The sequence below is a fragment of the Miscanthus floridulus genome, chromosome 7 (genome assembly GCF_019320115.1).
Source record: "Miscanthus floridulus cultivar M001 chromosome 7, ASM1932011v1, whole genome shotgun sequence".
Taxonomy (NCBI): domain Eukaryota; kingdom Viridiplantae; phylum Streptophyta; class Magnoliopsida; order Poales; family Poaceae; genus Miscanthus; species Miscanthus floridulus.
The window spans coordinates 125280903-125290509 of record NC_089586.1 but is presented as its reverse complement, the minus strand read 5'-3'; the positions used below and the strand labels follow the sequence as shown (position 1 = coordinate 125290509).

General features: G+C 50.3%; 1 protein-coding gene across 1 annotated transcript; it reads left to right on the top strand.

Moving 5' to 3' along the window:
* The first annotated feature begins 6152 nt into the window (after positions 1–6152).
* LOC136467859 (serine/threonine-protein kinase RIPK-like) lies at positions 6153–9211 on the top strand. The gene is made up of 5 exons (XM_066466658.1): positions 6153–6714; positions 6808–6943; positions 7085–7221; positions 8270–8393; positions 8476–9211. Exons 1-5 carry the CDS (start codon positions 6340–6342, stop codon positions 9030–9032), a joined length of 1329 nt encoding a protein of 442 aa, XP_066322755.1. The 5' UTR covers positions 6153–6339; the 3' UTR covers positions 9033–9211.
* Positions 9212–9607: the final 396 nt, after the last annotated feature.

Genomic DNA, 9607 nt, shown 5'->3' with positions numbered 1-9607 from the left:
TAGTCCGCTAGCACCGGACAAGAAGGTAATCAGATCAAGTGCTTCAGGTTACTGAACCTTGGGTTCCTTACCGGATTAGTCCGGTGGTGGGTCACTGATGCGTCAGGTGCCCACCAAAGAGGTTCCATAGTGCTTTGTATTGTGCAGTAAATACTAGTTCTAGAGCCAACCGCAGGACACTCATGGGATTAGTTCGGTGCTCAATTTAGGCTCAGTTTGGTTGAGCTGTCGTTTTTTAAAAAAGCTGCTGGGAGCTGTGGAATGTGGAAAAGCATCTTTGAAAAAAGCAGAAGACTGTTTGGTCAGAGCGGCCGTGAAACTATCGGCTGAAATACATGTAATGCCCTTGAAGTTCTGGAGGACTGTTTATATGCAAATTGCTCGTAAAAAACTAATATGTTCAATAATTCGCATGTAAATGAATATTTAGAAAGTAAAAAAAATAAATTTCTAAGTCTTGCATCCATCTTGTCGGCAGGGAGTGCATGGTGAAGAGATAGCTTGCTAGGTGATCCTGGCCGCACATCCAGAGATAGATGGTTCACGCTTATTGCCTGTATAAGATAGGTATAAATGTATTTTAGGTATATTTCTTCTTTTATTTTTCTATAGGAAAACGGCAAGATGACATGGGAGTGGCCTTGCTGGTGCATTACACAGCAAAGCAGAGCACACAGCACGGCATGGGCGGCGCTCGCGTGGTCGCAGCATGGTTGGGCGGCACCTGCTGCTCGCTCGTCCCGATGGCGGACCTGTCCAGGAGCACGGATGCATTGGAGCCCTGGATGGAGTCGTGGAAGTGGAGGCGGATCGAGGCGAACGGGGCGTCGGGACCTCGCCATCGGAGGGGCCGCGCCGGCTGTGTAGGGAGTGGCCGCGCCGCTGGGGCCGGTGCCGCTCGACGGCCGCCGGTGTCAGTAAGGATGGAGGTGGCGCGACTAGAGGAGGCCGAATCCGGCGGGGCCGGTGCTGCTCGACTGCCGCCGGAGTCGGTGAGGACGGAGGTGGCGCGACTGGAAGAGGCCGAAACCGCCGGAGCCGATGCTACTCGCCGCCGGGGCTCCATCGAGGCGGCCGTGCTCGCCCGAGGCGACGCTCCGGGGTGGAGGCAGAGCACGCCCGCGGCGGTGGTTCCTCGCGACTCGCGAGATGCGAACACAGACATAAGAAAAAAAACAATTCGTTTTCGTAGGTAATATTTTATCCAAAAGCAGCTAAAGCAGGGAGAGAGGTTTTTGGATCTGTAAGCTGCTTTCGGACAAAAGCAGCTCTGGTTTTTAGGCTTTTTGTTTGGTTTTTGGTTTTTGTAAAAATAAAAGCAGGTTCAAAAGCCTAACTAATCGGGGCCTTAAAGTGACAATAGACTGTTTTCAATGAGTAGGTTTCACATGGCTGGTTCTTGAAGTGGGGGTATTTATACCCCTCCATGTCATACATGGTACATCTCTTGCCATTTAGAACAGTACCATACCCCTATCCGAGAGCAAGGGAGAGCTCAAGGCTGCAAGTGGAGTGATTTGAATTTACTAATTACAAGATTAAGGATTCCATTAGTGTATAGAGGGTAGCAAGTGTGCATCCACCTTCCTCATTAGGCTTATTTAGGCCAAGCGAGAGTTTCTGTTTGTTACTCTTTGGAGTGATTTGAATTTACTAATTACAAGATTAAGGATTCCATTAGTGTATAGAGAGTAGCAAGTGTGCATCCACCTTCCTCATTAGGTTTATTTAGGCCAAGCGAGAGTTTCTGTTTGTTACTCTTGGTGATCGGCATCACCTATACGGCTTGGTGGTGTTGAGGGGTTTGGTGATCTCTCGAAGAAAATTATGAGAGGCCCAAGTCATGGTAAACGATTGATTTACCGTGTCGGAGTGTGGCGAAGAATTAACCCGCAGAGAGCACTTGGTCCTCGTATGGTTCAAGGAGAGAAATACCTCGCAAGCTGCTCCAACGAGGATTAGTGAAGAGTGCCAACTCTCAAATACCTCGGGAAAATATCGACGTCTTTCTAACCCTTCTCCTTTTTACATTTATGCAATTTATATTCATGTTTTTACATTCCTAGAATTGTCATGCTAAACTAAGGTTGTTGGAACTATGTTGCAAAACTTTGTGTGGCATGCTAGAAATACTATTTAGGCACTAAGGGTGAAATAGGTTAAGCTGTGGGTTTTAATTTCGTGAGAATTTAGATTAGCCCAATTCCCCTTTTCTCTCTCTCTCTCTCTCTTTGGCATCTTTATCATTTCATACATGTGTTGGTTATCATGCACGAAATTATTCATTACATATGAAAATATTTTGGTGAAACCTCTAAGTTAACACAACTAGAATATAAAGATCTTATGATTGCTAGAGGCTAGATTGAACTATAAATGATTATTAGTGAATTTTAAGACTTGATGCAACACATGAGTTCAAACCTATAGATGTATATATAGTCTCTTGGGCGTATATGTATATATGATGGATGGCCACAGTCTATATGGTACACGGAATATGTACTTGTTTGTGGATACATGGAATTATGTTTGCTTGTGATCTATATTTCAAATTGTTGTTATAATTTTCTGTGATGTCTACTTGAATTTGAATGTGATCATACTTGGTACCAATATGGTGGGAACATTTAAATTTTTAAAAATATTTTTACAAATGCTTTTATGCTAAAGAGCCGTCTCTAAAAATAAGTTAATAAAGCATGATTATATTACATAAACTGCCTGCGTAAATCATTTACACTGGCGTTTTGTGTAAGTATGCCACTAGTGTAAATCAGCATCCAACCATCAATGTAAATAGATTTATGCTAACTGTTATCATGCCGAAGCCAGTGAAATGTTACCAATTTTATTGGCTTTGCACACCAGTGGTTAGTAAAGCCGTAACTAGAAATCCAAAACATGCTGTCGGTGGAAACTTATACTCCCTCTATCCCAAATTATAAATTATTCCAAAAATCTCGGAGAGTCAAACCATCTCCAAGTTTGACCAAAATTATATGATAAGATAATAACATTTACGATGCTAACTAAATATCATTAGCTTTTTAATTAATTATAGTTTTATAGTATATTTATTTGATGTTATAAATCTTTATAATTTTCTCTATAATTTTAATCAAATTTAAAATTCTTTGACCCTTCTAGATTCCTGGAATGACTTAGGAGGCGGTACCTGCGAACCCAGGCGCAGTGTTCAGTAGTGGTTAGGCAGGGTCACGTCCGTACCTGCTGTCTAGGAATAGTAGAAATATGTAGTAGTACTACTGTCAGCTAGAAATAAATAAACCGTACCTCTAATGATAGTATAGTACTATAGTACGTATACACTCCCTCTTCTCGTGGAGGGGTTGGTTGGCGCGCGCCTGCATTATTGTTATAAATCCAGAGACTATGCCCCTGCCCCGTTCGTTTCTTTTTATAATCTGTATTTTTTAGTTTTTTAATTTGAATAATATTTTTTTCTCAAAATAAATCAGTCGAAACAATATTTTGACTTGAATTTTTCAACGAAAGGAATGGGGCCTATATATGATTCGACATTGTAATTAGTCCGAATCCTAGGCCTTGTTTAGAATGGGGTTAGGAATCAGTATTTGGCACTGTAACACTTTCGTTTGTATTTGACAATTATTGTCCAATCATAGCCTAACTAGGCTCAAAAGATTCGTCTCGTAATTTATAATCAAACTATGTAATTAGTTATTTTTTTTATTTACGTCTAAACAAGGCCCTAGAAAACAAACCGATCGGGTTCCAAAGGTTCTGCCAACGATTTATTGCAGCAAAAAGATTCCTTGGCACATGCACGCCTGGTTCTTCTTCGGTCGTCAGAGATCAGATCACATCGTACGAGCTCAAACGAGAACATTAGTTTGTACACTAGGAATCTAGGATGCTTCTAATCAAACTTCTTGGAGAGGCAAGGCAATCATGCATGCATGGATGCCCTCGTCGTCACCACACCCATCATGCCAACGCTAGCTACGCCGCTACGCGACGCGGCAGCCGGCTGGCAGGTACAGGTGTGAGGTGCTCGCTCGTCGCAGCCGCCGGCCGGCCTGTCTTCTTCCGGGTCTAATCGTCGCGGCTGCTGACTGCTCCAGTTGCAGGGCAGGTAGGCGGGCGTATCTAACAAGCGAGACGCTACAGAAGTTGCTGATTGCTTGCTTGCCATGGCTTTGCATGCATGTGCATGATGGGGTTGGTGGAGCACGCGCGCGGGCCGGGCTGCAGGCGCAGGCCGTGTGCCTTCCTCCCTTCCGGGCTTCCTGGATTCCTGCTGGTTGACGATGCATGACCGCATGTGCTCGTGCTCGTGGATCCGGCCTGTCGTTGATTGCACAGTGAGCACGAGCGCCTCCATATCGTTAGCCAGCCATGCACGCCGATGCATAGAGAGTTAGGGACTAGAGCGACGATACGATAGTGCTCCCAAGTCAGAACACGCATCAGACCTACAAGCTCGGAAAAAAATTTGTATGCGACACCGTCACATAGAGACGTCTGTGCGAGACGCCGCCTGGTCGCGTGATATGCGGCGAAGTGGCATGGAACTGCTCCGCTCGCCTTGCTGCAGGTGGGGCCAGCGTGGACCACGCAGAGTATGTCGCACGGAGCATTTTATGCGACACCCATATAAATTTTTTCCTACAAGCTCTGCACGCATGGAAAGCATCCATCAGGTTCAGACGGTTCAGTGAGCACCATGCTCCAGCCTGAACCACCATTCCTTAATGATCTATTACAAACCCCCAGCCCCAGCCACCTGCTCTTCTCGTACCCAGGACACTTTTGGAACGCAGGAACACCGAATAAAAAAACGAACCGGTCTTTGTCTCTTGTGAAAGAAGCTTCTTTGGATGCTGGGCCAGGTGGTGGTGGGGTGTGGCGCTGCCGTGCTGGTGTGGTGTAATGATAGCATGTCTTGGCAAAGGGTGGCGTCATGCGATGCAAAAATCCCCATGGCAATCCATTCCAGTCTCGGCCATCCCATCCTTCCGAATCATCGAAATCCAAAAATACTGGCGGACGCCAAAAACGGAACGTTTCAATTGTCTCGCGTCCGCGACGTCGTTTTTCCTAGAGTCTGTCTACCTGCCTTTTAGGTCTTTCATCCAGTTTCAACACATGATTTTTTTTTCGACCGTACATGAAGATCCAACGCCTACAGCTCTTCTTCTACCTCCGGTGCCACTCCAGCTCCGGCCCCTGCTGCCCGGCGAGCGCTCCGCCGCCGGCGCTCACCTAGCTGCCTGTGTGCGGCCCGCCTCTCCCCCGTTACTCCTTGGCACAAATCGCAAATCACAAATTACAAGAAATATTTTTTTTCTATAAAAGGACAAGGACAAAATTTAGGGGAGAGGCTCGCTGGAACCCTAGCCACTGCCGTTGTCGTCTTTGGCTCCGGTCGACACAGATCTAGGAGGAGGAAAAAGAAGAGGAGGAGGAAGAGGAGGGAGCAGGGCGCGACCTTGGGGAGGCGGCAGAGGGAGCAACGGCCGGCCTGCGGGAGGCGGCCGGGCTGGGGCGGCGGCGGAGGGAGCAGCGGCCGGCGGGGAAGCAACGACCAGCGCGGGGTTCCTTCGAGGCGGCGACGGCGGCGGGCACGTGCTTGTGCGGGTGCGAGCGATGGCCTGGGTGCGGTGCGAGCGATGCGGCTGGGTCGGTGGGCGAGATGCGAGCGACGTAAGATCCAACCGTCAGAAATTTGTGTGTCACCGGACTCTAAAACACTCGGTCATCCCATTAGCATTTCTGTTTTCGTATAGCGATGTCGCATTCACCTTCCCGTTATAGCTCGATCCCTCGTTGGCAAAGAAAAAGTCACAGTCCCCTTACTAACGCACACACGGCCACGGGTATTGGTTCCCAGGACTGGAATCACCGCGCGTGCGCGCGCGATCGAGCCCAGTCCTCGGCTCGGACACGAAACCACCAGCGCCGCGCTGGCTAGTGCTAGCACTCCCATCGGCCTCCAGCCGGGTCCGGTCAAAACGGCCGTTTCAGACGAGACGACGCCTCTCTCCAGGCTCCAGTCCTCCACCGGCCCCAACTAACCAACCACCCGCACCCGCGCCCGCGCAGAGACAAATCGTCGCCCCCGCGCCCGCCGCTCAGTGCCCGGCTGCCCGCTCTGCTCCTCGCTATATAATCCCCAGTTCCCCACACGCCTCGTGTCAAACCATCCAACCCTCCTGTAGCATTCGATCGATCTCAAGAACTGCACCGGCCGGCCGGCGCAGCGAGCGAGCGAGCGCGGGGTAAGAAGCCAAGAAGGCACCGAAGGCGACCGAACCGAGGCTTACTACTCGATCGATCAGGGCATCACGCGGCATGAGGATGCTGTTCAGTTGCTTCGTGGGGTCGGAGCCGCCGCCGGCGGCCGGAAGCGAGAGCGGGGACGAGAGGCAGCAGCAGAAGAAGAAGGCGGTGCGGCGGATGCGGAGCGCGACGGCGCGGCTGCGGTCGCTGTCGCTGGACGACCTGTCGCGGACGCTGGCGTCCTCGGGCCTGCACGCCTTCACGCAGGCGGAGCTGAGGGCCGCCACGCGGGGCCTCTCTAGCAGCAACTTCATCGGCGAGGGCGGGTTCGGCCCCGTCTACAAGGGCTTCCTCGACGGGCGGCTCCGGCCCGGGGAGATCCAGCCGCAGCACGTCGCCGTCAAGTACCTCGACGCCGACGGGCCGCAGGGCCACCGCGAGTGGCTGGTACGTATACGTGCGCACGCCGGGTCCGGCTGCATTTTATTTGAATGGATCGGGCACGACGCACTAATTACGTACGATCGATGCTTGCTGCAGGCGGAGGTGGTGTACCTGGGGATGTTGAGGCATCCGCATCTGGTGAAGCTCATCGGGTACGGCTGCCAGGACGAGCAGAGGATGCTCGTGTACGAGTACATGGCGAGAGGCAGCCTCGAGCACCACCTCTTCAAGAGTAAGCTACCTAGCACCCTCGATCGATCGTTACTTATTACTAACTACCACTCCAGTATGGCGTGTGTGTTCTTAGCTAGTACTACGTGTTACACCTGCTGGGACTGATCGATCCACCCGCGCATGCATGCATGCAATGCAGATCTGCTGTCGACCTTGCCGTGGTGCACGCGGCTGAAGATCGCGGTGGGCGCCGCTAAGGGGCTGGCGTTCCTGCACGAGGCCGACACGCCCGTCATCTACCGCGACTTCAAGGCCTCCAACATCCTGCTCGACTCCGTGAGTGCCTCCATGCATGCCTTGCCTGGTCCTTTGCCGACGACGACGACTAGTTCGCTGAGTATTTATTAGCTTGCTTTAATCCCAAGGAATTCTTGGCTCTTTGCTGACGCCAGGAACTACTACATCATGCCACCAAGTTTTATTTTTCAACTAGTTGGCCAATCTCTGTCGTACACACCCAGAGATATACCCATCTGATCCAGATCGATCGAGGGTTCAATTCCACAATGCTTATATATCTGTGGTGTGGCAGCCAGCTTATAAAAACAATAATAATTATCAAACGGTACAAAAAAATCAAGCAAATGACTACTAATAAGGAATGGGTGTCCTTTCTGATTCGTTTACTTCTACCGAATGTGACAACAATAATGGCCCCATTCGCTTCGCTAAAAAAACAAACCGAAACACTATTCCGACTGATTTGTTGTGAGAAAAAACATTGTTCTGACGAAAAAACAAACTGAAAAAGACGGATTATGAGAGAAACGAACAGGACCAATAACGTCACCATTAATTAATGTTCCTGTTATTTTAGGCTTTTCCAATTAGTTGGTGCATCCCGGCCCGAGCTCGACCGCGGACGAAACAAAATCGGTTGTTTTGTTGCCTTGTCGATTTGTCGTAGGCTAGACGATCGTAGTAGCAGCTCGAAGCCTGGACAGTACGGACGGAGTAGTCGTTGTACTTGATATGCCCAACACTCTTCTCGATCCTGACTTTATGATAACCTCAAAAATGGCAACAGAGAGCCCTTCGATTCGAGCTTTTCCCAGACTAGTAGAATGCTCCTGATATCAATATGCACACGCCTGCAAGCATAAAACTCCGACACAGAATCACCGAATCAGTGTACGTGTGTGTTACTAGCGAACACGCATCGACCTGACACGTACCCATGTCTAGGATATCATATCAGTCGAAGCAAAACGATATGCAAGTATCAACATTGCGGCGGCTAAACTGACTATTAAACGATATGCTTTCCCTTTTTCGGGTAGACTGAAAGACGTACTCCTATTTCTTTTCTGTGTATATATGGCAGGATTACACGGCAAAGCTCTCAGACTTTGGCCTGGCCAAGGAGGGCCCACAGGGCGACGACACCCACGTAACCACCCGTGTCATGGGGACACACGGCTACGCCGCGCCGGAGTACATTCTCACCGGTACGTTACGTTAACTCACGTCGCAGACACACCATGCGTACGCATGCTCTCCTTCTCGGTTAACCATGCAACGCATGCATAGGGCACCTGACGGCGAAGAGCGACGTGTACAGCTTCGGTGTGGTGCTCCTGGAGCTGCTGTCGGGGCGGCGCTGCGTGGACAAGCGGCGGCGCGGGCGGGAGCAGCACCTGGTGGACTGGGCGCGCCCGTACCTGCGCCACCCGGAGCGGCTGCACCGGGTGATGGACCCCAGCCTGGACGGCCACTACTCCGCAAAGGCCGCGCACAAGGCCGCCATGGTCGCCTACCACTGCCTCCACAGCGTACCCAAGTCCCGCCCCACCATGCGCGACGTCGTCGACGCGCTCGAGCCGCTGCTCGCCGTGTGCAGCGACGTGCCCGCGGGACCCTTCGTGTACACGGTCCCGCCCGAGCCCGAGTCCGACGACAACAGCAAGGCCGCCGACGAGGCGGCGGACGGCCCCGCGGCGGCCGCTGCCAGTGCCAGGAAGAAGTGCCTCGCGTCGGCCGTGCACGCCGAGGGCGAGCTGCGGACGGCGGCCAACCAACGGTACGCGAGCTCCGTGGCGGAGCACGGGAGCTCTTCGCCCAAGCAGAGCAGGGACAGGGGAGCCTAGGTGCATGCGCTGTGCGCAGCCGTCGATGCATCCGTACGTGTCAGCAGCTTGTGTATATTTGTTCCCTTCCCGACGAAAAAGATTGTCAAGTGTACATAGTTTCAGTATCAGCAACGTGTAACCCAAATTAATTTGTTCGTTGATTCATTTCCTTGGTAATCCTCCTCCGGATAACCGGGATTCCGGGAATAAAGTTGTGAGTTGTTTCGCAGATTTTTAGAGATGCATTTGGCGACTACAGGAAAGAGTATCTCCAAAAGACTCTATTTGCTTCCAAAATATTAGGAATAGAGATTTTGACGAAAGACTAGCCTTCAACCGTTTCTCTAATTGGTTATCCAGATATAGCCATCTTCTATTCTGAATTTTTCGCTAGCCAAAAAATAGAAGACGAGAATAACTCTCTAGACTGCGTACGAGATTTAGAAAAACTGTTGGAGATAGAAAAGATATGAAAAATAATTTTTATGCAAATAACCCTCTCAGTGATGATTTAGATAGTGAGATTTAGAGAGGCTCTTAGAGATTGGCAGTTAACGAAGGGAATTGGAGTGGAAAATCGACTTTTAGCTTCA